This window comes from Elephantulus edwardii, unplaced genomic scaffold (assembly GCF_000299155.1).
Source record: "Elephantulus edwardii isolate Elephantulus edwardi_28Jun2011 unplaced genomic scaffold, EleEdw1.0 scaffold00025, whole genome shotgun sequence".
Lineage (NCBI taxonomy): Eukaryota > Metazoa > Chordata > Mammalia > Macroscelidea > Macroscelididae > Elephantulus > Elephantulus edwardii.
The window spans coordinates 17,896,486-17,923,947 of record NW_006399775.1 but is presented as its reverse complement, the minus strand read 5'-3'; the positions used below and the strand labels follow the sequence as shown (position 1 = coordinate 17,923,947).

General features: G+C 43.7%; 1 protein-coding gene across 1 annotated transcript in view; it reads left to right on the top strand.

Annotated features, from left to right (window-relative positions):
• The window catches only part of KCTD21 (potassium channel tetramerization domain containing 21), a 14,371-nt gene extending 1,363 nt beyond the window's left edge, over window positions 1-13,008 (top strand). Inside the window, exon 2 of the mRNA XM_006882890.1 lies at window positions 11,966-13,008. Within this exon, the coding sequence (XP_006882952.1) occupies window positions 11,996-12,778 (783 nt within the window). The 5' untranslated portion in view covers window positions 11,966-11,995 and the 3' untranslated portion in view covers window positions 12,779-13,008. The remainder of the gene's footprint in view (window positions 1-11,965) is intronic.
• The last annotated feature ends 14,454 nt before the right edge of the window (window positions 13,009-27,462 follow it).

Below are 27,462 nucleotides of genomic sequence, written 5' to 3'. Positions count from 1 at the left end.
GGCGGGGAGAGCAGAGGAGTGGGGAGGTGAAGAAGGATTCTGGAAGAGGAGGGGGATGGTGTCTTGGGAATCTGCAACACATGAGAGAATTCTTTTTTGTGTAAGTGAAGAATTTGTGCAATTCATTGACTTCCCCACTCTCACTCACTTTTCTCCTTCTTATCCTTGCTGGGTAGCTCACTCTGAAGTATGCACCACCGATGTCTAGGGGCATCTTTTCTTTCCCACTATGTGTGGGTGGTAGGTCTAATGGAGCAGCTCAGAGGCTTCTTGGATATGGACAGGACAAGAGAGGGCTAGAGATAGAACTGCTGGGCCAGGAGGAAGGGAAGGTCAGTGATCCCACATATTCCACAAGGATGGCACAAAAGTCCCTATCAGTCCTGGCAGGCTGACTGAATAAGGGAAAAAGGCATCTTCTGCTTACTGGAAGACACTACTCATTCTGAGTATTGTCTTTCTTGAAATTTACAGAACCATACTCAGCCCAGTCTTTTACAAAACAAATACGGTTGCTATCAGATCATTTCTGACTCATGTGTTTGGTATTCTCAGGTGTCATTGAGTTGACTGTGACTCAGTGACCCTGTGGACAGTGGATCTGAACTCTGCCCAGCCTGTGCCATTCTCATCTCTGCAGCACTTGTGCCCATTGTCACTCTGTCAGTCCATCTTATGGAAAGTCTTCTCCTCCCTCCTTCACTGAACCTCCACTTTTCCAAGCATGATGTGTTTTCCCAAGGACCAACCCCTCCTAACAGAATGCCTAAAGTAATGCCCCTGTAAGACAGGGTAGAACTTCCCTAAAGGGTTCCCAAGGCCACAGCCTTTACAATAGACTACAACATTTTTCTTCTACCAGGCACACACACATACAGAAGGATCAGAGAGGGAAAAGGGAAAGAGTAAATACAGAAAAATATTCTCCTGTGCAGAAAGACTACTAATGACTATAAAAAGAGTGGTAGAATTATTAAATTTTTACCCGCAATTCCCATTATAAGAACTCATTCAAACAAGGGCCATCAGTAGATGTTGACTGAAAAGTTATTAAGAGCACAAAATCCCAGCAGTTACAAAGAATCACTTTGCAGATTACCTATTAATTGCAGAGGTGAAAAAGTTTGCCCCTATAGAGGAAAAAGCTGGCTGTCCCCACCTTAACCAGTGACCAGACTTAACCTTGACAGGTAGTTCCTGTACACCCATTGCAGTTAAGTCAAGGCTGACTCAGTGATCCTATAGGAGAGAGTGGAACTGTCCCATAGAGTTTCTGAGATTATATATCTTTATAGGGCAGACTGTCACATCCTTCTCCCACAGAACAGCTGGTGGGTTCAAACCACTGACCTCTTAGTGAAAAAGCACTTAATTGTTGTGCCACCAGAGCTCATTATCACTGATTGTAGGACCCTGACTCATACCTTTTGATGGAAGATAATAAAAATACCATAGCGGAAAAAAGGTCTAACCTGAATTTTATAAACGAGGATATATAAATTTTAAAAAGTAGAAGAGGGGTTCTTTCCATGTTAATTTGAGTTTTGTGAAGACATTTAGCCAAATGCATTAGGTTTGGCTAGATTCCAGATCTTTTAAAAAGCTATAAAAAAAAATCATTTCTGGTGATGGAAAAACTTTGAATGTCAGTTGTTTGTTGGGTAACACTGATTTGTTGTGTATTTTCTTAGATATCATAATGATATGATGGTTCTGTAAGAGAATGCTATTATTCATAGAATAGAGGTCACATGTCAAATTTTTTTTCTATTTGTGTTGTAAAAATACATGTAACACAATATTTGCTGATTCAACATTAGGTGTACAGATTATTGATACCAATTATATTACCATGTTTTGCACCCATTAGATTTTCCAGATTAAAATTTTTTCTCTTTTGCGAGAAAATTGGTATTGAGATTTGGATTTAAACAGAATAACACCTATACTGTAATTAACAAAAACAAGCTTAATTTCTTTTTTCTTCTCCAAAGCATCTCAGGTATCTATATAATCAAATCTTATTTATACTCTGATGAAATGTCATGTTATTGGAGATTCACAGGCTTTGGGGAGACACGTTCATTGGAATTCTCACTTGGCCACCTGTAGCTAAGTGATCCTTACAGCTCTGTCCATTAGTTGTTTTGTTATTTTGGGGGTTTTTTTTCCTATCCATTAGTTTTATGATCCTAAAAACTGGGATGATAACAGTGTAGTATTTTAGTGACATAATCTATGGCACAAGGCTCCTCACAGCTTGGGGCACATCCTAAGTATTTAGGAAATACTGATTATTGGCTCCCCACACCTTGGCCTTTAGATACTCACTGACTTCTTGCCATTGAGTCAGAACCAATTCAGAACTGACCCTCCAGGAGGTTCTGGAGACTGTAAAATCGCACCAGAGGAGACTGCCCATTCACTTCTGGGTTCGAGCCACCAGAGAGGCGCCTCACTGCCTTTGGGTTAGCAGCATTACTCCACGAGGCCACCAGAGCTCCCTTGCCTTTCGATACATCAGGACCAAATTAAGTGACAGACCCCATGCAAAGATGTTGGCAGCTGAATGGCCAAAGGCTGTTACTCACATCACAGATTCTATGATGAACAATATTTAGTTAAGGCTGGAATCCTGACTTTTCTGCCACCTTGAGCAGGTTCTCTAAAACTGGGCCTCAGGAGAGATAATATTTCTCTGACAGAGGTGTTACGTGGTTTAAATGAGTTCATGTATTTAAGCTCTGGGTATACAGTAAATGCTCATCCAGCATTGGGGTACCTTCCTCGTGAGACCTACAGGAAGAGTGTAAATACCCAGGACATGGTTTTACTAAGAGTCTCTAGGGTAGTGCCATTGTTTCCTTATCAGACATCTCTCAAAGTTGCCTATTTTCTGTCAACAGTTAAGAGGCTGCAACAAGGTGATTTTCAGACTCCAAACTGTTTCTTAAGGCTTCCTTTTAAGAGATTTACACTTTACCTCAGAGCGGTAGGATCTTTAAGCAAAGCTTCAGGTCCCTGGCCTTCCCTTCTTCTGTTAGATGGTAGAAGAAAGAGTAAGGCATAGTCTCCTGGTCTGATACCAGCAGTTATTCAGGAGGGAGATGGGGCTGGGGTTTTTTTTTTAGTCTTTTCAATTTGACAGGCAAACTAGGACTTTAGATTTACCTCTTGGAAAATCTTCTTAAGAAAAATTATTCATTCACATGGCAGTGGTGTGGGTTTCTTTTTATCTTGTACCTGATTCCGTTTATATTACCATTCATCGTTTCTAATCTGGCTTTTAAAAACTTTTTTTTCTGTTTTGTGGCTTTATTATTAGAGTTACTATGGAGACGGAAGGTTTTCAATTTCTCAGTGAACTTGCCTTGTGTCAGATGATGTGGAGGGCGCTCTGGGCTTCTCCTGGATTCTTGTCTCCATATCGACAGATGTGGCAGCAGAGGGCTAGCTGCCTTAGTGTCTGACCTGGACAGAGAATAAAGATACTCTTGACTCAACTCTTGCTCACATTAGAGCTTGTTGTGGAGAAGGTAAATGATTAGTGATGTTGGGCTCAAGACAGACATGGATTCAAATCCTGTCTCCTCCACTGACTAGCTGTATAACCTTGAGTAGTTTCTTAACTTTTCTGAGCCTCTGTTTTCTCATCTGTAAAGTGGAGATAATAATGGCATTCATCTCACAGAATATTTGTGAAGACATTGAATGAGGTAACACATCCAAAGCATTTAGTATTATACTATCATTCTTTATACTTTTCCATATATTTTAACGAAAAATAAAATGCTACCAAGTGCTTTATATTACGCTAACAAGATGTATGTGCTTTATGTTGTTTTGCCTTGGATGCAAGCCTTGGATCAGGGTTTTGTATGGTTACATAATAAATTCTTCAAATTTTTGAAAGCTCTTAACAGTCTTTTATTGCTATTACAGTTCTTATTAGCCTGTGCAGTGGAAAGAGAATGGTCTCTCCACTGACTCGTGAGCATGTCACCTTTTCATTTTCCTCTTCAGCCAGACAAGGTGGTGCCACCTTCATAGGATTGCCATAAGGTTTAAAAGGGCTGATGAGTGTAATAGCCTTGGATTTTCTTTTCTAGACACTCAGTAAATATTCACTCCTTTTCTCAGTCCCTCCTGCCCCCGGTTCCACCAGCACCTACAATGAACTCAGCAGTGAATATGCAGAAATAAGAGACATCATTGCTCTCAGCTCATAAGCTACACAAAGCTTTTTTTATCAGCCCACAGTATGAAAAGATGTTTTATGTCCTGATCTAATTCATATGTACACACAAAAACACTAACAGATATAAAAGTTTCATAACACAATATGTATACTAGTAATGACTCACTATATTGATTTTATGACTCACTAATAGATCATCATGGAAATGGTAAGGAGTTTCACTGCCAACCCAAAGGCATGAGGTTCGTTCGAATCCACTAGCTGCTCTTTGGGAGAAAGGGCAGTCTCCTCCTGTGTGGGTTACTGTATCTAAGACCCTGCTGTTGGGTCAGCTGTGAGTCGGTTCCCATTCAGCCGGTTTGAACAGTGTGAGGATAGCCATATCTGACCTCTGCTAACTCCACAAAAGGGAGCCACCCCTCCCAGCAACGACCACAATACAAAATCATTTCCCATGAAGTCAAAGATGCCTTCCACTCTCCCACACCTCTTTCTAATAAACTCCAGCACCAGTCCTACTCCTAAGGGTCTGAAATCCATTGCAATAGCTACACAGTCGTCACAAAAACATACTATTGTGAAGTATATTAGGAAAGTTAACAGGGTATAGTTCAGATTGGCCACAGGATGCAGTTTATCCATCAGGACAGCTTCTGAAGTGTATTCATGGGTCCTGCAGCCTTCAACCTTCCAGCTTTAGGCCAGTATTGCAGAGCTCTCTTAGTCTTACCACTTAACACATTTTCCCCCTACACCAAGTCCTCCAGCAAGCTTGAGCAAAGGCTCCTAGCTCTGGTCCCATTGGGAAGTAGTCTCTAGGCCAGCTTTGCCTTACGTCAGGTCTCTGGTTCTCTGCTGCAGCTGCTGCTGCCACTCCGTAGGCCCCCACCTTAGGGATGCAGGTATCTTTGACTCCAGAGGATGCATGCTGCCGTCTCTGCTTCTAATTCTTTGCTAGTAGTAAGATTCTCAAATTTCTGCTGTTGAACCTGCTCAGTTTCAGCATGGTGGAGTGGTGAAACAAGTCAACCAATCCCCTTGTAGATAGACTAATACACTCTAGTTTCATGTTCCTGCATAACCAGTGGCCTAGGAAAGCCATTTTGAACAGTAGACACACACCCACACAACAGTACATAACAGCAACAGTAGGTCATAACCTTAATTTTTTTCTAGTTTATAAAATTATAATTAACATAGTAAAATTGACTCTTCAAACATACAGTTAGATGAATTTTGACAGTCTTATACTGTCGTTTAACTCTTACCACCTCAAGGTATAGAATGTTTCTGCCACTCCAGAATATTCCCCTGTGCCCTTTTTTTAAAAAATTCTTTTTTTTAAATTAATTTCAATAAACATTTACAAAGATTTTGGATTTCCATTCATTCACTGTTGCACTTTTCTCCCTGCCCACCACTCTTCTTGAAAAGCAAAAGAAAAACTCCTTCATTGGCCTTGTGCCCTTTTGAAGCCAATCTCTTCCTCACTTTCCCATCCCTACCTTCCTCGCTGTCCCTGGCGGATTTCTGTCCTTTTGTTTTGCTTTTTCCAGAATGTGTGTACATGGAATCACACGCTTTGTAACCTTTTGAGTTTGCTTTCTTTCACTAACAATATGCTTTCAAAGTTTGTCTGTGTTGTAAAGTGAAGGAGTTCCTTATATTTCCAAGTTGTATTCCATGGTATGATTGTATCACAACATGCTTATCTGTTTATGTTTTTGTTGTTTCTGGTTTGGGGCAATAGATGAATAAAAGCTTATGAATAAAGCCGCTTGAAGCATTCATGTACAAGTGTTTGTATAGAAAAGTGTCTTCATTTCCATTGGATCATCTAGTATCCCACATACAGATATTCATCTACTGGAAGTGAAGACATATTTCCACACAGAAACTTAAACATGAATGCTTATTCAAAAAAGCCTGCTAAACTATTTTACGCAGTGTTTGAATTCTGTTTTTAATTCTCCCCAGTGATGTGTGAGAGTTCTAGTTGCTCCACATCTTCACCAGCATTTGCTATAGTCAGAGTTTTATTGGAGCTATCTCAGTAAGTATCCAACCCCGAAGCCGTTCCAACCAAGTCTGCTCCAGCTCTTGTCAACCCGTGCGTGTCAGAGGAGAACAGTGTTCCACATGATAATCAGTGGATTATGCTCCACTACTAAACTGCCTGGCCTTTTCTTCCTAAGCATTTCTGGATTAACTCAAACCCTCAACCGAAATGGTTTATATTGCTTGTCCCTAGTGTCTGTGGCAGTGGACTCAAATGTGTCAAGGATGATAAGGATGACACAGGCTAGGACAGAGATCAGATCTGTTGAACATGGGGTCATTGTGAGTTCTATTCGACTTGACAGCACTGAACACCAACAGTGGCTCATGAGAGAGCTCTGGTGGCATGATCTATAGGGAGTTGCACTGCTAACCTAGGGCCACACTGGCAGGTGTTTGAAATCTACCAGTTATTCCATAGGAGAAAGATGGCTGATCTCCTGTCATGCAGTTAACAGCCTTGGAAACCCAGTGAAGGGTTAGGATGGGTTGGGTCTGATTCAGTGGCAGGGAGGGAGTGAGAGTGAGTGAGTGATCAGTTAAAGACATCGAGCTGCTTTTTGTCTACTTGCTTATCATCTGCATATCTTTTGGCAAGTGTGTTCCAACATTTTGCCTATTTTAAAATGAAGTTGTTTGTTTTTCCTATTACTGAGTTTGGAGAGTTATTTTAAATGTTCTGATTGGCATCCTTTATCAGATATGTGTTTTACAAATATTTGATCCCACCTTACAGTTTGTTTGCTCATTTCTTAATAGTATCTTTTGTAAGGCAGAGATATTTTTTATTTCAGTGAAGGTCATTTTATCAATTTTTGTTTCTTTGGTGGTTTGTACTTTTTGTGTCCTATCAAGTGTTATCAAAGAAGAAGAAGAAAAAAAGTTGTTTGCCTAACACAGTCACAAAGATTTTCTCCTAGAAGTTTTATAGATTTAGGTTTTACATTTAGGTCTCTGATCTATTTTGAGTTAATTGTCATATATGATGCAAGATACAGGTGAAGGTTGACAGCAGAGAAGATGAAAAGAGAGGCAAAGAGACTTAAACCTAGGAAAGGTAAGGAAAATAAGGTGACAGAGTGTGATGTCTATTCAGTGCTTCTTGGAGCACCAGTGGTGGTGGTGGTGTTGCTTTTATTAGGTGCCATCAAAACAAGTATGACTCATAGTGACCCTAAGAACCACTGATCTGAACCCCGTCCTTTCCCGTGCCATCCCCACATTCTCTGACACACTCAAGCCAGTTGTTGCAGTCACCATGTAAACGCACATGTATTGATTTACATATTGCTAATTACTTTGTAGCTAGGATGTTTTTATTCTTGCTTGTTTATTAGTGTTCTAATTAGTGCAACACTTGTGTATCAGTTTGCTGTACTTGTGGGTTGCCGTGATGCTAAAAACTGTGCCACTGGTATTTCATATGCCAGACGGGTGGCCTGTGGTGGACAGTTTTTAGTTGAGTGCTCAAATAAAGATATACTAGGAAGAAGGATTGATTGGCCATCTACTTCTGAAATAACAGGCCTCTGAAGACCCTATGGAGCACCAATAAGGTATGCCAAAGAGGCATCAGAGGTTAGGGTGGAAGAGCAAAGTGAGTTCAGCAGAGAAGTCACCTGGAAATTGCATTTCAGGAAGCTCACTCTGGACCAAAATGAAAGATGGACAGAAGTTACAGAGCTAATTAAGGATCGAGAGAGAGCCAAGATGAGGTCAAGGAGACAGGTCAAGAATAGTTTCTGAGTTGAAAATCAGAGCCACTCCCAGGTCTTAGCCATAGGCATTTGGGTGGCTGAGATGAGTCTGCAGCAGGGTTAAGAGAGGTGGTGGGATTCCCTCTTATGCTTCGAGTACCTGTGAGCTGTCCGGGAGTCAGCTGGGTGCACACCAGAACCTCCAGCTCCGTCAGTTCATCACCACCTGACCATAAATCTTCTTCCATTCTCACGTAGTTCCTCCCCAAGAGGTAGTAGTTCTGCCACCACCCTAAGACGCCTGGATCTTGACCCCCTTTATAACAAAATCTTTAGATTTGTGATGTTGGCACCATGACAGAAATTTGAGGAATTGAGCCCTGTCATTCAGTGGATATGAGAAGAAGTCCCAGAGAGTGAAGCCCAGACCAGGGACCAAGGGACTTGTGTTCTGACTCAGGCTGTCTTCCCGATGGGCGGTGTGACTTTGGGATGCCTGGCCTGGACAAATGACCAGGATGACTCCTTGGCTACTGTATAGATGGTTGGCTCAGGAAGGCAGGTATGCTGCATGTTTTACAAGTAGATAAACAGGAGTTTGGTTATCTATCCAGGGACCCTCAGGTCTCTCCTGCAACTGCTTCTACCTGCTCCCTACCCAGTGGACTCTTAGAACATCATCACTAATGTCTGGAGGGAAACATGAGGCTTAGCCTACGGAGCTCTGCAGGAACGACAACACAGCCTCTTTGATACCTTGACTACTTCTTCCAAAAAGCTAAGGCACTTTTCAAGCCTTGGTCTTAAACCCCGTATTTTTTCCAAGAAGAAAATGAGATTGAAGACTAGAACAAGCTAATTGAAATCTAGAATAAACGAATTGTCATCTTTAAATAAAAGGAGCTGGAGAAAGCTGGAGTTCTGAGAAGATGGTAGTGAGGACCAGGAAGGAAGAGAAGATTCTAGGAATGGGAAGGAGGATGGTCCACTCCTGGGCCAGCTTTTGCCCATGCCCTCTGGAAGAGAATTGGCCATGTTTGGCCCAGACTCCCAAGCACCTTCCCCAGCTGCTGCTTCTCAAAGCTGGTCCTCACACCAGCAGCAACCCCTTCCACCAGTGGCTCAACCCACCCCACTTTAGGACCTCTGTGTTGCCTCTTGGCACATCTGCTCTGGGATTCTGATGATAATTTTGTAGCTTCATCATGGCTGTATCTCTCTTCAGACCTGCCAGGTAATAAATGCCTTTCTGAAATATCAGAGTGCCACGTTAGGCCAGGAGGGAGCCATGAGGAGCTTTCTAAGAATTGAGTGGGGCAGCTGAACATCTCTGGCATCCCTCATGGTCTCCATCCTTTGGAGAAATGAGGTCTTATTCAGGCAGCCACTTTGGAAGGCTGGTGTGTGCTAAGAAGCCCTTGGGCCTTTTCCAAAGTGGCCATGCCTACTGAATGACTTTGGGGATGTCCTTTCAGACCTTTGTTTACCATCTGCATTGTAAGCTCTCAGCCAGATGTTTGGATTTTTTTTTTAACATCCGAGGATTCATTTCAACCTACTTTTATAAGCTCTTTCTACATCTATTCTGTCACTTACCCACACTGCCTTGTCTCCAGCTCCCCCAGCCAGAGCTCTTCTCTACGGCAGCAGTAGGCTTATTCCTTTCCTTTTACATCTTGTAGAAAGCTGTCTGGCCTTTGGTCTTGGTTCTTGGTAGCCAAGGCAAGTGACAAGGGAACAGCTTCCACCAGGAGAGACAATCGAGGAGTCCAGTGTTGACTTCAGCCTTCAAGGGGCATGAGGTAATTTATCAGGGCCATACAGTGAGGTGATAGAGTGACAGGAAGATGTAGACTTAGGGTGTTTGCTCATGAGTAACAGCCACAGGAGAATGTCCCTGTTTGGGATGCAGAAGCTCCCTGCTAGGACCCCTCCTCAGACCTCTCCCTATGTGTGTCTTCATTTGTACGATTTTTTTTGTCATATTAAAGCTGTATTGCAGGTACATGCCGCTTCCTGCGTGCTCTAAGTGAATTACTTAAAGGAGGGAGGACCTAGCCACTGTGAAATGCCTGGAGTCATGTGGACACAAGGGTTATCAGCTGCTACCCTGAAAGGGTAGAAGGAAAGTCCAGATTCTGGGCTGGCTGGTCTGAAATTGAAGGTGTCATGTGGAGTCTCAAGTTTTGTAGTTGTTACCCAATGACCTTACCCTGGGTGGCTAGAGATGAGAGAGAGAATTGAGTGGGCATCTACATGGAACAGGAAGAGAAACATTTCCACAGACTCCAGGTGGAGTATGGAGTGGGATTTCTTATCTACCACATACTTTAGCATCAGATGTCGGCGATTTTAGTCTCTCTAGTGTTCTAGCACCATCATTTCCATGATCAGGAAATAGTTGCCAAGTCCATTCTAATGTCAGCTCTGACAAATACCGGGATGGAAGTTGAGAGGGGTAGCCTCATGTTGCTAACTTAAAGATGTCACCTCTCTGGTGACTTGAATCCACTAACAGCTCTGTGGGAGAAAAAAAAATGAGCCATCTCCTGTGCTATTTACAGTCTTGGAAACCCCATTGGAGGGTCAACTATTGGTCAGTTCTGATTTAAAGGTAATGAGTATGTGTAAGTATGTGCTTTAGACTCTTAAAGAGAAGTTAGATCAGCCACAAGAAGTTAAGTTGAAATCCATACTGTCACATTGATGAACCCTGTCATATTATGCTAAGTGAAATAAGTCAGATTCAAAAGGACAGATATTATGTGGTTCACTTATATCTAGAATAGGCAGATGGATAGAGACCAAGGTTTATTAAGGACACGCAAGAAGGGGAAGAAGATATTGTTTAACGGGTAGTGAATTTCTGTTAAGGCTGATGAAATACTTAGAAATGGGTAATGGTTAGGATTGGTATTAGTATCACGGAATTGTACATATAGAGGTTGAAATGGCAAGTGTTTTGTGCCTGCGTATGTGTACATATAGGCAAAAAGAAATATACAGTAATAGAAAAATTAGAATTGGCACCTTATATTGAAGGAGACTCACCAGCCCTGGGGCCTAGAGACTGTGATATCAGTGTGGGGCATGTGTGAAAGAGAGGGTGTAGAGCTCTCAAGAAAAACCAGTGATGCTTCACCAGGCTTAGAAAAGGTGGGGTAAAGTAAAGGGCAGGCCAAGAGCATCTTCATGGCAAGATAGGTTGAGATGGGAGGAATAAGAGTCCAGAGATTTTTCAAATGAGAATCAGAGCTGAGTGGCCATGGTGGGCCTGGCAGCTAGATGAACTGCCACCAGAGTCATTTAATTCTTTGAGATAGGAGAAGAATTAGATTCAGAGATAACATTAATGCAGGCACTGGGCTTGGAGTCATAAACAAATCCCAGAAGTACTTTGAGCATACCGGTCATTGCCAGTAAACATTTACACATTTCCCCTCCATGTAAAAGGGCTGGGGTTTGGATCCTGCTAAGGCACTTCATCTCTCTGAGTCTAAAAAAATGAAGCCTGGCACAGTTTTCTCATCTTACAACCAGAGTGGATGATGGATTGTTTAGTGGGAAACTGATGTGCCTGTTACATAAGCAAATACTATACATGAAAGCATGTACAGAAACGTTCAACTTGGCGCCTTTTGTTTCTTCCTTTAGACCAGTGGTTTCCTATTCTCTCTAAACACTTAGGCTCACCAAGGAGGCTGCTAAAAAATGTCAGTGCTGTGGCCACATTCCATTCTGGGCCAATTAGATGGGATCTTTTTATGGAAGCTACTGAGGATGGGACTAAAGCTTCATTTCTGGGGACTCTCAGGGGGGTTGTTTGTTTTGTTTTTCTTATTCCCTAAGTGAATCTCAAATACTTTAGACATTGTGGCAGTTATCACCCATCAATCATTCAGCACATTCAGGATGTCAGCCCCAAAGAGTATAGGAGATTACAATCAAGAGTTGAGAACGGTGCCCAGATGTGATGGGGTAATGGTCATCCCTCACTTTCCTCCCTTTTTAGGACTACTTCCCAGCACCCCAACCTCCTGCCATGTCTGACCCCATCACTCTGAACGTCGGGGGCAAGCTGTACACGACCTCCCTGGCCACCTTGACCACCTTCCCTGACTCTATGCTGGGCGCCATGTTCAGCGGGAAGATGCCCACTAAGAGGGACAGCCAGGGCAACTGCTTCATTGACCGGGATGGTAAGGTGTTCCGCTACATCCTCAACTTCCTGCGGACCTCCCACCTGGATTTGCCAGAAGACTTCCAGGAGATGGGCCTGCTCCGACGAGAGGCCGACTTCTACCAGGTACAGCCCCTGATTGAGGCCCTGCAGGAGAAGGAAGTGGAGCTCTCCAAGGCAGAGAAGAATGCCATGCTCAACATCACTCTGAATCAGCGTGTGCAGACAGTGCACTTCACTGTACGCGAGGCACCCCAGATCTACAGCCTCTCCTCCTCCAGCATGGAGGTCTTCAATGCCAACATCTTCAGCACCTCCTGCCTCTTCCTCAAGCTCCTTGGCTCCAAGCTCTTCTACTGCTCCAATGGCAATCTCTCCTCCATCACCAGCCACTTGCAGGACCCTAACCACCTGACTCTGGACTGGGTGGCCAACGTGGAAGGCCTGCCAGAAGAGGAATACACCAAGCAGAACCTCAAGAGGCTCTGGGTGGTGCCTGCCAACAAGCAGATTAACAGCTTCCAGGTCTTCGTTGAGGAGGTGCTGAAAATCGCTCTGAGTGACGGCTTCTGCGTTGATTCTTCTCACCCACATGCTCTGGATTTTATGAACAATAAGATTATCCGATTAATACGGTATAGGTAAAAGGATTGTAGCAACACTGATGGGTGGGGTCCTAAGAAGTTACAAGGCAACCAAGATTTCAGTCTTGCCAATGGTATGAGGCAGGGTACTAGACTAATAAGTATTAATCACATAGCAGGATTTGATTCTCCTCTTGGTGTAGTCCATCTTTTGGAATCCATATGTCCTCTCAGCAGAAAGAAAAAAAAATCTTGCTGTTTTAAGCTGGAGATGGATAGTTTATTATTACAGTGAAAAGTCAACTACCCATACAAGGGAGGCCTTATGGATGTTCTGACTGAAACAGGGAAACAGCAGTGTTTTCATGGTTTCCATATTCTCTGGAACATTAGTCAGTGCCTCACTTACCAGTCTATAAAGAGAGCCCCTGGCAGAGGGGATCAAGTGACAGCAAGGTCACTTACATTTCCCAGACCAAGCGCCCAGAGATTCCCACTACACCCACTCCTCCATCCCCGGGCTGCATCCAGGACCTTGGACTTGTTTTTCCAGAGAACAACCATGTTTGATTCCTTGGAAAAGCCTTCTCATGGTCCCTGTGGGGGAGGTATTTGAGCTGTGGTGTGGCCTAGAGGACCAAGCACCAAGCAGGGTCAGAAGGTGGGGTTGTTCCTCTTAACTGGGCCAGATCAAGGCATTTAGGATATCTGGCTTCAAATGAGCTCCTGTGCATGTAAAGATCTACTAGTATCTAGAGTCAGTTCAATGAAAGGCACTTCATATTACTTTTTTTAATCTTTCCTCCCCCCAAAATGTGATATATGATTGAAACAAGTAATTTTTAACAAATACATTATGGAATCTCAGGGTTGGAAAAGAATTCAAAGGCCACTTAGTCCTCACTCACCCCCAGCACACTGATGGGCACCACCTGAGGATCACCTCTCCCTAAGGACCTCCCAACCTGGCCTTGCTTGTGTGCCTCTGGGACACCAAAGGACATCCCCAGGACAGGCCATGCCATGGTTGGACACCACTTTTCTGTTAGAAAGTCCTCTTGCATTTGCTGATCTTGGTTCCAGGCCTTTCTTCACACCAGGATGTATGTCTTCTCCTTTAAAATAGAGGCATCTTGAGACCAGACAACTATTAACTCAGAATTACTTCTCCTTTGAGCTATGTCTTCAAAACCAAGCTCCATTCCACCGTCTATAACCCCCCACTTTGTCATAGTTTTACTTCATTTGTAATCTCCACTTCCCTCACCTTCTACACCGGACACATTATTTGAGTATTTTCTGTTGGAGGATAAACATTGAGAAGATCCAATGGAGAAAGATCAGGGTCCCGGGAGGCACTTGAGCTTGGAGCCCAAGAGTGGTCGAGGAGGTAGCCTTCCCTGCATTACTGTTTCTTGGAATAACTAACCAATTTCCTTGGGATGAAATCCAGAGCAAGAAACCCCACACTGCTACTTCCTAGAGAATGCTAAGCCATGTAGGCCTCAAATTCACACCATATGATTCATCCTTGAAGCAAGCATGGCCTTGGGGATGCCTGGAGAGTCTTCTCTACTGCAGCAGGCAGGGAGTTCCTCAGCCAAAGCCAGGGGAGCTCGGTGACTCAGGTCTCAGGAGATAGTACTTGGAGCTGGGCCAAGCAACGGTTTTCTCACAGCTATGCTCCTTGAGTGGAGAGGTGGTGTGCTGGGCCGTGGGGAAGGCTGAGTCTCTTAGGCAATAAAGACCTTTCCCCAGTTCACTGGGGTCCGAAGGTCTCTGGGACAGGTGTCGAGGTCACCAGGCTGACAGTACTCAGGGAAGCCCCTCAGAAGAACCCAATTTTGACCAAACCACATAAGCCATAATGATAACCAAGCAGAGCTGGGAAGAACTATCACAGCTGTCCTTTCTTTCTCTCCATTAAAGCCTCTCCTCGTCCATCTTTTCGGTGCTTCCTAATTCAAGCAGCTTGACCTTAGAGAAAGTACAAGACTTGTGAAGCCACTAACATAATGTGTGACTTTATACAAGTCACTCGCATCACTGAGCCACCTCAGTTTCTTCATCCGTGAAATGGGCATAACAATAATACATAACCCTACCTACCTCACAGGGCTGTTGTGAGGATCGAATGAAATAATGTATGTGAGAATGCAGTATAAATGATAAATAGTTGTTATTGTTTAGCGTCTTTCTTAAAAGGGGGAAGTGGTGGTTCAGCAGTCAAGGTCCCATCTTCAGTGTGGGAGACCTGGGTTCCGTTCCTGGCCAGAGCTCCTCAAGTGCAGCCACCACCCAGTCAGTGGAAGCTTGCATGTGGTTGTCTTGATGAACAGGTTTCTGAAAAGGCTTTGAACCCTTTCATTCTGGCTCAACCCTCAACTGTCAGATCAACCAGAATGAATCTCTTGGAAGCCCTGATTGGACCAGCACATTGTTGTTCTTGTTGGATGCCAGTAAGCCCAATAACAACCCCATATAATAAAGTAGAACTGCCCCAAATGGGTTTTTTTATGCTGCAATCTTTATGCCCTGATGACACAAAGATTAAGCGGCTGGGCTGCTAACAGAAAGGTTTGTGGTTCAGACCCATACAGCAGCTCCACAGAAGAAAAGGCCTGAACCCTGTAAAGATCTCAACCTAGAAAACACTAGGAGCAGTTCTGCCTGTCACGTGGCATCACTACGAGTGGGCATCTACTCAGTGGCACCCAGCAACAGCAGAGTTGAGTGGGTTCAAACCGCCCACATTTCTATTTACAGTCAAGTGCTTAAGGTACTGCATCAACAGATCTTGCTGCAATCGCACAGTGTTTGCTGTTGCGGGAGGTAGTAGGGAAAGGCTGTTTTGTGTGAACTAATAATACCAGGAGAATACAGGTTCACACCCCTCCTAGGGCACTGAGTGGATAGACCCGGTGCATAGCAGCCTGCACCTCCTCATAGTCATTGCTGTGTTTGGGCCCATTGTTGGCACCGTGTCAGTCCATCTCATTGAAGACCTTCCTCTTTCTTACTCTCCCAAGCCTGATGTCCTTCTCCAGGGACTAGCCTCTCCTGAAAACTTGCCCAAAGGGAAGGAGCAGTCAGAAATAAGATCTGTCTGTGGGAAGAGCTTTGGAATTAACACAAAGTACTCTGAAAACTTAAGGAACAAGAACTCAAATTCTCAAAAGGGTTTTTAGCTGGCTGAGGTGGGTCTTTAAGGGCAAGTTGAGTTTTGATAGAATAAGGAGGGCACCGTGGATGCAAGAAGGAGCCAGAGCAGAGGCCTGAAAGCTGTGCAGCAGAGGATGATTTCAGGCATGGGGAGTGTTCACGTGTGGCCAAAGTATATGGGAAGAACAGGTTGTCTGACTTAGGGGTGCATGTGCAGCCATCAGTGATGAGAGAGGCTGTCAAGTGTTTAGACTGTGCCATTGCAGTGGACAGGTGAGAGTGGGGAAGAAAACAGATGTCCTTCTCTTCAGCTCTTCACTGCACTGAGAACTGACAATAATCTCCACAGGACTCAGTTTATTCTTTTGCAGTCCCAGGAGCTTCATCCTAACTGAAGGACTGATCATAGGAACACTTGAGCTTGTAGCACTTGCCTTAGGTGCGATCCCACACTTAGAGGGACTGCGGGTACAGGTGCTGGGTACAGGTGCCTGGGAGAACTCGAAGGCACTTTAAAGTACCACTCTGTGAGGTCCCTTACCCAGATGGGCTGCTCCATACTCACAGATGAGTGGCAGCTCAGCAGGCAGGGCCTGTAACCTTAGCTATCTTAATCCTTGTTACACCCTCAAAGCCGCCAAAAGCCCTTTGCCTTGCCACGAAGGGCCTAGCCTTGTGATTCTACTGTTTTCTGTGGCCCGCAGTGCCTGCCCATGGCTGGGACTGACCACCTGACTCTGTGGGGCAGTCTTGCTCCTGCCTCAGTGCACTCCACACATCACTGCAGTCCAAGGTGTGGCCACTGGGCTCATCTCAGAACTGTTCAGCCTAAAACAGCGCTTGTGTAACTGCCCATTGCTCATGCCAGATTCGCAGCTTTCTTTTACAAATTAGTCCTAAAGCAGACTGCTGTGAGTAGGGACTTGGCCAACATCAGTTTTAGACCAATTTCTTGGCTCGGGTGGCTAGAACACCAGCCCATCCCTTTTCTAAATTTCAGTTTCTTCACTCCGACCACCTGCTTGCGTCTGCCTGTGTCCCAGGGGGCTCAGAGCTGATGGGGGCAGCTGGCAGGAAATGAGGCCCCGTGATCATCCTGCTGAGCAAAACAACCTAAATAACAAGCCTGTCAGAGGGAGGGGCCAGGGCTTGCTTCCAGACCCTGCAGGGTCCTGGCGCTGGCAGTTCCATCTGCACAGACCATCCCGATGACCCCAGTCTCCTTCAGAATCTTGAGGACAGTGGGGCATGAAGTAGAGCTGTGCAGACAATCTGGGGCACAGGGACCAAAAAGGATCTTGAGAGGAGTTAGCCTATGGAAGATAAAAGGATCAGTGACCAACCAAGTACTCAGGACGCCGCCTGACACCAAAGGGGAATGAAACAAGCTTTGCAGGGTGCTCAGGTACCTGAGGGGTCTGGAGCTGGCCTGACCTTTACAACACCTGCGCCTAGTCCTATTTCCCACCAGCTCTCTGCCCTCCCCCATAAGTAAACAGGGCATTTCAAAGCCCTTGTCAACATTTCCCAATTAGCTGGCTGTCCCTAAGTGTTCTCTTCCTTATGCCAGATCCCTCCCTGAGGAGAGATCTCTTTTTTACTAAGGAGTTGGGTAAAGGCCCAGTTGGGCCACATCTGAAATGCCCTAAGGATCCTTCCAGCTAAAGAACAAAGGTTAATGAATTGGAAAATGGACACTCCCTTGACCCCAATTAGACAATTTTATAAACCACGATTGACTAGTGTAATAAGCATCCTTTTGTTTGGCACCTGGCCATGGTCAGCCACCTACTGCACATCAGAGAGCTGGACAATGAAGGAGGATGACAGATGAATTGATGCCTTTGATTGTGATGCTGGAAAAGAGCACTGAACATCCCGTGGACTGCCCAAAGATAGATCTTAGAAAAAGTGCAGCTGGAGTGTTCTTTGAAGGTAAAGACGACAAAACTTCATGGCACAGACTTTGGGCATGTTGCTAAGAGAGGCTATTCCTTAGAGAGGAACATCATGCTTGGGAAAGTGGAGGGTCAGTGAAAGAGAGGAAGACCCTCAGCCAGATGGATTGACACAGTGACTGCAACAATAAGTATGTCAGAGAAGGTGAGTATGGTACAGGATAGGGCGGAGTTCAGATCTGCTGTTCATAAAGCTGCTCTGAGTGGTACTTGATTCAATGGCATCTAACAACACCTCCCTGGTGAGGGCTTCTGTCATCTCATTGCAGGTGTTCATAGGCAATGTTGAGGTAGTAAATATTGAAAATTTGGCTCCCTGGGGAGAAGCCCTGATTTGTAGCATTGTCTCGTTTCCATGGTGTAAATATTCAAACTACCAAGGTGAATTTCAAGCTACCAGTGTGATGTCACTGAGGAGCTGAGAGGAGATGCACATAGTGGTCTTTAAGGAGCCAGAGTGAGCGAGCCCCAGCACACATCACCTCTACACTCACTGTGAGCCAGTGAGGGAGGAGGCTCTGTCTTACTCTTTGTATCTCCAGTACATTACAATGTATGCTTTCGAGGCCCCTGCCACCTGTGAACTCAGACATTTTCAACCCCAGGATCTCTCACTCAAGCTCCTTCTTTTTTTAAAAAAAATAATGCCAAATAATAGCTGTTTTTATTTTATTTTTAATTGTTATACTAGTTTATTTACAAAATTCAAATACATTGTTTTCCAGAACAGATTCTTCCAATATCCTTCACCCCCACCCATCAAATTGTACAACCCCATGATTAATCCTCCCTCCCCTTGCACATTCTCATCCCTCTGCTTCCACTCCTCCCCCCCCCCATACTTATTCTACAATAATGGTTTTATATAATATTTGTTCTTGTGGGACTAAGTTAGTTTCCTCAGCATAATGCTCTACAGTCCTTCCCAAGTTAGGTAATAATTTACAAAATCATTGCTCCTGCACACTGTGTAGTATTCCATTGTGTGAATGTACCACAATTTTTCAATCCATTCGCTTGTGACTGGACATTTCGGCTGTTTCCATGTACTTGAAATGGTGAATAATGCTGCTGTGAACATTGGTGGATAAGTCTCCATTTGTGCCTTCCATTCTCATTTTCTCAGGGTGTATCCAAAGTCGTGGAATAGCTGGGTCATATGGAGTATCTATTTTAATCTTTTTCAGGAAGTGCCAAATTCAGACAAGAATCTCATAATGAAAGTCTAAAAGAATACGCCTGGGCCTCCACAAGAAAAAGACTGATAACCCAATTATAAAATGGGCAAAAAGATATGGAAAGAATTTTCACAGGGGAAGATATTAGAATGGCAAACAGACATATGAAGAAATGCTCAAAATCACTGACAATAAAAGAGATGCAAATCAAAACCAGAATGAGGTAACAACTCACTCCAGTAGCAATGACAAACTTTAACAGGACAGCAAGTAATAAATGTTAGAGAGGATGTGGCGAGAAAGGAAGTCTTAAACATTGTTGGTGGGATTGTAAAATGGTACAACTATTCACTGTTGATGGGAGTGTAAAATGGTGCAACCACTATGAAAGGCAGTGTGGCACTTTCTCAAAAAGTTGGAAATAGAAATACTGTTTGATGCAGCAATTCCACTACTGGAAATATCCCCCAAAGAGACCATACCTGCCACCCATGCAGATATGTGCACACCCATGTTCATTGCAGCTTTGTTCACAATAGCAAAGAGTAGTTTTTGTTTTTAAAATAATATTTTATTATGTTTATGGTGTACATTTATTTCCACTGTAGTTTTAAGTTTCCTTTCTTCACAAGCTGTTCACCAACATTGGGTACATTCTTCACAATGTATGAATATTCTCATTATTTCCATTCTACATTCAATCTAGTTTCTCTGACCCCTTATACTCTCATCTTTGTTTCAATGTAATTATTGACTGTTTGGCCTCATTTAGTTGATTCCCTGACCCTGACCCCTCAAAGGAACACAGTATTTATGTTGTTTTCAGATGCCTTTGAGTCAGCTCCAAGTCACAACAACTGTCCTTAATGGGTAGACAATTATGGTATTTGACACACCTATGCCACAGTTGTTCATTATCATCACAGCAACTCCATGTTGCTTCAGTAGAGCAAATAGAAAGACCACTGCTCTACCACTTAAAAGAATGTTCATCCCAAAATATATGTGGCCCGAGGGTGCCACCGCATTTTTAAATTCCAATACACCCAACTGCTGATGGACTAGGATCCAGTGACCCCCAATCCTTTAGGCCAGTCCAATCCACTGACACCCAGTTGGGGATGAAAATAAAGACAAAAGAACCCCGAATGGTTCTTACATGTTGTGCATCAAGACATGAGCAGTCATCATCCTGCATAAGACCAATTCACCACAGGAGCCATCATCGTACAGCTGTAGCCAAGCGTTACCGTGTATTTTTTTTAAATTCTGGCATGCTCAAATGCTGGTGGACTATGAGCCAGAGACCACCTACAAATGTTAAATATAGATGCTTTTCAATTATAGTACTGGTGATAGAAAATATACCAGAATGCTCCTAAGAAGTGAAGATGGCAAAACTTCATCTCATATATTTTGGACATATTTACAAATGTTATCAGTAAGAGCCTGGATCCTACAGGAGAAGGATATCACACTTGGTAAAATAACTGTTGTTGTTATGTCAGGTCTAGTCAGAATCAATTTATAACTGACCCTTTAGGGTGTTTCAGAGACTGTAAAGTACATGGGAGGAGTTCCTCTTTCCTCATGGAGCAGCGGTGGATGCTATCAAATAAAACTGATTCAATGACAATAAATGTAAGAGAAAAGAAAAAAAAATCACAAAAACCTGTGAATTGCAACAGATCACCATGAATCAGGGGCCAACCTGATGACAACAACAGCATCAATAATTAAGTGACTAGAGTGGGGTCAGACCTAATCTCAGACCTTTAGCAGCAGTTTCTCCACTCGACTTTGAAGGCAGGGACAGAATCAGGTTTCCTGCCTAGACTCTGATCCAGGCTTTCCTCTGATGTTCCAGGTGACCTCAGGCAAAGGGCTTCACTGCCATGAGCATAAAAGCTTCGTTGGCAAAAGACAGCAGGTAGAGTTCAGTTCTGCCAGCTGGAAGCCTCTTCAGAAGTGGGTGGAAGGAGTGAGTGCTCGATCTCTGAAAGTGGGCAAACAGGGTAGAAAATCTCTTGATGAGTCTGTCCTGAGGGTTCAGAGATGCATCAGCCCCTGGGGCTCATCCAACCCTCTCATCCTGTGACATGAACCTGTGAGTATAATGCTCAGTGGCAGAGCAGCACATGATTTCTGTATTCTATGAAATGCAGAACTATATTAAGAACCAGCAAGGGAATAAGACCACCAAGTCAAGTGCAGTGTCACTGTGCTTACAGAAGCTCGAAGAAGTGTACTCCAAAAGCTTTTAGGATGGGAGGAGTCACCTCACCAAAAGTAATGCTCCCTAACCTTTTCGTATAAAAGCCAGGTTAGACAAGCCATCATCCTTCCTCCCCTCCTCACCGTCATTCCTGAGCACAGCATAAAGAAGTTCTCTCTTATTTGACAGGAGAGACAGGAACCTATAGAAGACTGTCAGAAGGTGATAGCCATTGGCTGGTTTTGGGCACTGAATCTAAGACTATCAAGTTAGAAAGAGGCTTTGAGTCAAGGAGACAATTCTAAATCCTGGCTCTAACTGCCATTTGGCATTGGCAAGCACCACCATCTTTCTTAGGTTCCATGACTTCACCTTTGAAATGGACATAAAACAGTCCTATGTTTTCTGTCTCACATGGTAGTTGTAAGTATTAAATGAGAAAATTCATGGAGAGCACTTGGCTCCCCTCCTTTGCCTTTTATGCATTGCCCTCCACGTTGCACTGAGTACTCTCCTGGAAGAGGGACTACATCTTATGTCTCTATTCCCATGTATAGTGCATCCAAGGGGATCAAGGGGATAGCCTCAATCTTTGTTGAGTGACTTACCCAAGAGAAGGCTAGTTAAAAAAAAAAAAGACATAGTCACCCAAGAGTCAAGACTAGAACCCAGGAACCCATCTCCCAGCCTCTCTATTCCACTCAATACCATGTGAACACAATGTTTGGCAAAACTCAGTTTGTCCATTGGAGCCCTTTGTTCTTTCCACCTCCTGGCTGTAGAGCAGCAGCTTGGAACCAGAACCCAGTTTTGGTCTTTTAAACTTCAAAATCATGAGTTTATTTTACAAGGCCCACCAAAAGCTTGAATGGAGCTTAAACAGCTTTTTGGATCTGTGTCCTGGTCATGCATTTGGCTGGTTCTGCAAATAATGAACTTCATTTGGGATAAAGCACTCTCCCTCCTTCTCTGCATAATCTAACATTGAACAGCAGCCAAAATCTGAGGCCCCAGGCCAAATGGCCCTGCATGCTCCCCCATTCAGTAGGTCCTCAATGCCAAAAGCAAAGGAAATAGGACATGCTGTCTTTCATCATTTCTAAGGCACAATTTTTTTTTCCATTCTGGACATCACTGAAATGAGGATAAGTATTAACAACTGACAGCATTTATTTAGTGGAATTTAAAATAAAGGTGTGACTTGAAATCTTCTTAGGTTGAATGAAATTCAGCATAAACCATAGGGATTGATGTCACTGCAGTCTGTGCAGCCTCCCCCAGGCTGTTTAGACCCTGTGAGCTCATTGCCCTGAGCCAGGGCCTTTCCACAGACAAGGAATATGGTTAGAGCCACAAAGCTGGTCAGCAGCAGAGCCTGGTAAACTGCCTGTGGTCTAGAGAGCTCCTCTCTACCACCTTCCCCAGTGCTTTGCAAAAAGCCCTCAGCGAGTAGTAATATTGATAATGACTATCATTTATTGAATTAATGTGAACAACATTCTGATAGCCTTTTTATCACTACTACTCATCTCATTTGAATCCTGTGAGGAAGAAACCATTTACTATCTCCATTTTATAATGAAGGAGCTAAGACATAAAGACAGAAAACAGCTAGAAAAAGGCCAAGGTGAGATTTTACACACAAGACATCAGGTTGTGACCTTCACCACAGAGGAGGTGATTCCAGCCCATAGCAATGATGCCACTATCTGCAGGGCTCCTGCATCTCAGCACAGAACAGCCTGGCTACCTCAGTGGGCTCCTGGAGACTGCCGCGCCTCTCTGCCTCAGATCCCTCCAACTGTGTGGTATTGTTTTCAAGTGCCATCGAGTTGGAACTGACCAATAGCTGATTCTCCAGCAGATTTTCAGAAGGCAGTTATTGCTCAGGAGGAGATTGCCCACCCTCCCGGGCACCAGAGCAGCTGGTGAATTCACACTACATGCCTTCTGGATTGTAGCACAAAATCATACTACTAGGCTAAGAATAGAGAAAATGCATACACAATCTTACTCCCTGGGCTACTGTCTCATTGAGCATTGTTCTTTCTGCCTCTTCACACTACTTTGGAAATGCACCGTGAAAACAGCATTCAGATGGCTAACAAGCACATGAAGAAATGCTCAAAATCCCTAGCCCTAAGAGAGATGCAAATTAAAACAACTATGAGATATCATCTCACCCCAGTCAAAATAGCAAAATTTAACAGAACAGCAAGCAATAAATGCTGGCGAGGTTGTGGAGAAACTGGAACCCTTATTCATTGTTGGTGGGAGTGTAAAATGGTGCAACCCCTGTGGAAAGCGGTATGGCGCTTTCTCAAAAAGTTGCAAATAGAGTTACCATTTGACCCCGCAATACCACTACTCGGAATATACCCAGAAGAGACCATAACTGACACCCAAGCAGATATATGCACACCCATGTTTATTGCAGCTTTGTTCACAATAGCAAGGAGTTGGAAACAACCTAAGTGCCCATCAACAAACGAATGGCTAGATACGCTGTGGTATATTCGCACAATGGAATACTATGCTGCATTAAAAAACAAGGAACTCATGCAATATTACTCAAAATGGTTGACTCTGGAGAACATTATGCTGAGTGAAATGTCCCAGTCACAAAGGGACAAATATTGCATGGTGCCACTGTTGTAGAATGGGACTGTCCTTGTGGTTGGGGAGAGACTGAGTAAGATGGGTTCAATAATGTATGCTGCTCTGAAACAGAGAAGGGAGAAAACTGTTTAAAAGAGATATGTGATTAGGTATTTCTGTCATGACAGGAGTCTAGAGCGATGGCTACATGGTGGAGTGGACCTGGGGGAGGGTTTGTAAAATAATGAAAGAATCTTTTCTTTTACTTTTCCAAGAGGGTAATGTCTGGTGGGGGGGGGAGCCTTGGGAGGGGACAAATCTACAACAATGAATGAATGGAAATCCAAAGCCTCTGTAAATTTTCACTGAAATTAATAACAAATTTAAATTTTTTTAAAAAAGAAGTTAGAGTAAGGATGGCAATGGAACCACCTTACCTCTGTAACTTGATTTGTGCCACTATTAGAACCTCTACTCAGAATATTATTGCTTTTCAATTTTTGATTCATGCGCTTTTAACTTGTTAGTTAAATTTGTATCTTCTAGGTTGCAACACTTCCATGATACATCTTCAAGGATATGAACATGTACGGCTAAGCACAATTGATAACAGTGCATCTAAATTCCAAAATCAATCTCCATAATAGTCTGTGTGTTTCCTGCTGCCAAGGGGGCCCTTTAGAGTAGTGAGAGAAGACATTCACCCTGAACCCCACAGCGTCCCTTTTCAGCAGGAAGTAGCTAAAAGAATACACCATCCCCTTTTCCTTATGAATCAGGGTGAAGTCTCTCTCAAGGAGGAGTGATAGGAAATGGCAAGGGACACACTGACAAAGGAGATTAATCAGAACTGGCTTTGACAAGCACTGTGGCAATTGGACGATTAAAACAGACATTCGGGGGGAAGAAGAACGAACTGGGGAGGAGGGTGGAGAAAACAGTGCAACAATGAATGAATGAAAACCCAAAATCTCTGTAAATGTTCATTAAAACTAATAAAATTTAATAATAAAAAAAAGAAGAAGAAAAAAAAAGACAACAGCTGTACCTTGATGTTAGGATAATTCCTTCATTAGAAATCCAGTGCCACATAGTACCTTCCGCCTCAGCAGACACCATCCGGAGCATTGTCTGCATGATCTCATGATCTCATTTGATCTTGACAACAATGTGGACAGTCTACAACCATAAAACTGATTTACAAGTGAAGATGCTGAGCTAGGTTAAATAGCCTAAGGGAAGGGAACTAGAAAGTGGCAGAGCTAGCAAGTCTGCAGAAGCCCGGAGCCACTGAACACCAGAGCCATGCACCTCAGAGCTCTCTATTCACGTAAAACAATGTGACTGCTGCTCCCTGGAGTTGTGCAGCGCTATGCCCCACAAGACTCCACTTTTGCCAACCTCCTAGTGCCTCATCTGAAGGTAGACTCAATACTCAGAAGTCATTTTATGCCCTGGGGACACAGACTGGAACCTGCCCTCTTGGCTAGCATTACCTATTAGATATTACAGGCAAGTAAACAAATTATTTCAATACAGTGAGGTCACCTCCATGTTAGAGGGGTAAAGGTAAGATGAGAGAGAGCCAAGAGAATGTAGGACCACAATGAAGGAGAAACAAGGTAAAGCTCTGAGATGCTTCCCCAAGGAGGACAGACGCTGTATGATGGCTACTGAAGGATGAGAAGGTTTTCACGCTGCCAAAGTAAAGAAAGACATTACAGAAAAAAAAGGAACCTCACATGTAAAGAAGAGTAACATGATTAGGATTGTTTGTATGACAACAGTCCAGTGTTAGAGATGCACTGCAAAGTGGATTAAAGGGGAAGGAGGGAGGAAATTGTACAGCAATGGATTTTTTTTTAAAGTGAACTGAGGGGACGTAGGGAGGAAGGAAAATGTGCAACAATGAATGCATGAAAATCCAACTTTTCTGTAAATTTTTGTTAAAATCCCAATAATCTTTTAAAAAATGAAGAATAACAAAATTTTAGAAAGAAAAAGAATAGCAACAATTAAGCACTCATGTGTTGGGTTTGGTAGCATAGTAATTAAGCACTTGGCTACCACCTGAAAGGTGGACAGTTTGGAACTATGCAGTGGCTCTACAGGAAAGATGATGGCCTAGGAAGCCCTACGGAGCAGATTTACTCTGTCACAGAGGGTTGCTCTCAGTTGGAACATACAACAACAGGTCTTGGTTACATGTACTATCTCAGAAGAACCCTCTGAATTAAGTAGCAGTGTGAGATGTGGAGTTGATTCCAGCTCATAGGGACCCTGCTTCAAAAAGCAGACCTGCCCCATAGGGCTGCAGTCTTTATGGAAGCAAGATCACCAGGTCTTTTCCCCATGCTGCTGCTGGCTGGGTTCAAACCACCAATCTTTCAGTTAGTAATTGAGTGCTTAACTGTTGCACCCCTGGGTTTCCTTAGGAGATAGGTACTATTACTAATTTTATAGATGAAGGAACTCAGAGAGAGTAAGTAACTTACTCAAAGTCAAACAGCTGATAGATGGCAGGACCAGGATTAAAGTCTGCAATATATTGTCTCAAAAGCCTGTGTTCTCACCACTACCACACAGTATTAAGTTGAACATTAATAAAAGGATTTCAATATTTTCTAGATCATTTCTCTGATTTCTCCAATTGTGACTAATGCTTCCAGATTTCTCTGACCTGAGGAAGAGAAGTTTCAGGTCCTGGAACAAGGTAGACTCATCTGGCAGTGAAATGGAGCAAGAAAAGATACCTGAGGTTTATGGACATTTGGAAGCCTCTAGGACCTTAAGAAATTTTTTTGCTCTCTCTGAAAGTCCAGGCAAACCAGAAGATATTGCCTCTTCGAAGCCCCAACCATTTTAAGAAAAAGGTAGCATTCTGTCCAAGTTGACTTGGTGCCCTGCTGGCCAGAGGCCCCAACTTGAGTGTGGAGTGCTTTGTTGTGCTGTGTTTGAAGACCAGGTCAGCAAAATACTCCCCAGGATTGTTTGTCTATTTTTTCCCCATTGCCTCATGACTCCCAGTCCAGACTTGCCAAAATGCATTCTCCCACCAGCCCTCTCAAAGAAGTTCTCTTTGGGGTGAGACATGTGACAGAATTTAGAAAGTCTCGGAGATACACAAGGGCTTTTCCAAAATATTCTGCACACAGACAGGGTGGTGTGCAAGGAACCAGGGCTGGGAGTTTAGAATCCTGGAGTTTGACCTAAGCTCTTTTTCTCATACACTCTCCAGACTTGTTTCCTGATGTCTGCAATAGCAGAAGTCAGTCACTGAATCAACAGACCTTGTGCAGTTGCTTTGCTGAGGGTCAAGGATACAGAAGGCGAGCAATGAGTCAAGAGAGGGAAGAAGTGAGAAGGACAGCTTCCTTTCTCTGGTTCAGGGAGCATAAAGGGTCATGGAGCTGGCATTTGGACAGGACTTCAGAGGGAGAGTAGAGTGTTTGTGAGAGCCAGAAATTGCAAAAGAACTTTCTAACATAGCAAATGTTTAGTGGCTTGAAAAAGCCAAGGCAGACTCTCAGATAGAGGTGCTAGAGAAGGGTGTCTGGGAACGGTTAAGGATCCAGGGCTGGGCGGCCTGGTTTCGAGTCCAGGTACTACCATTTCATGGTTAGGTGATTTTCAC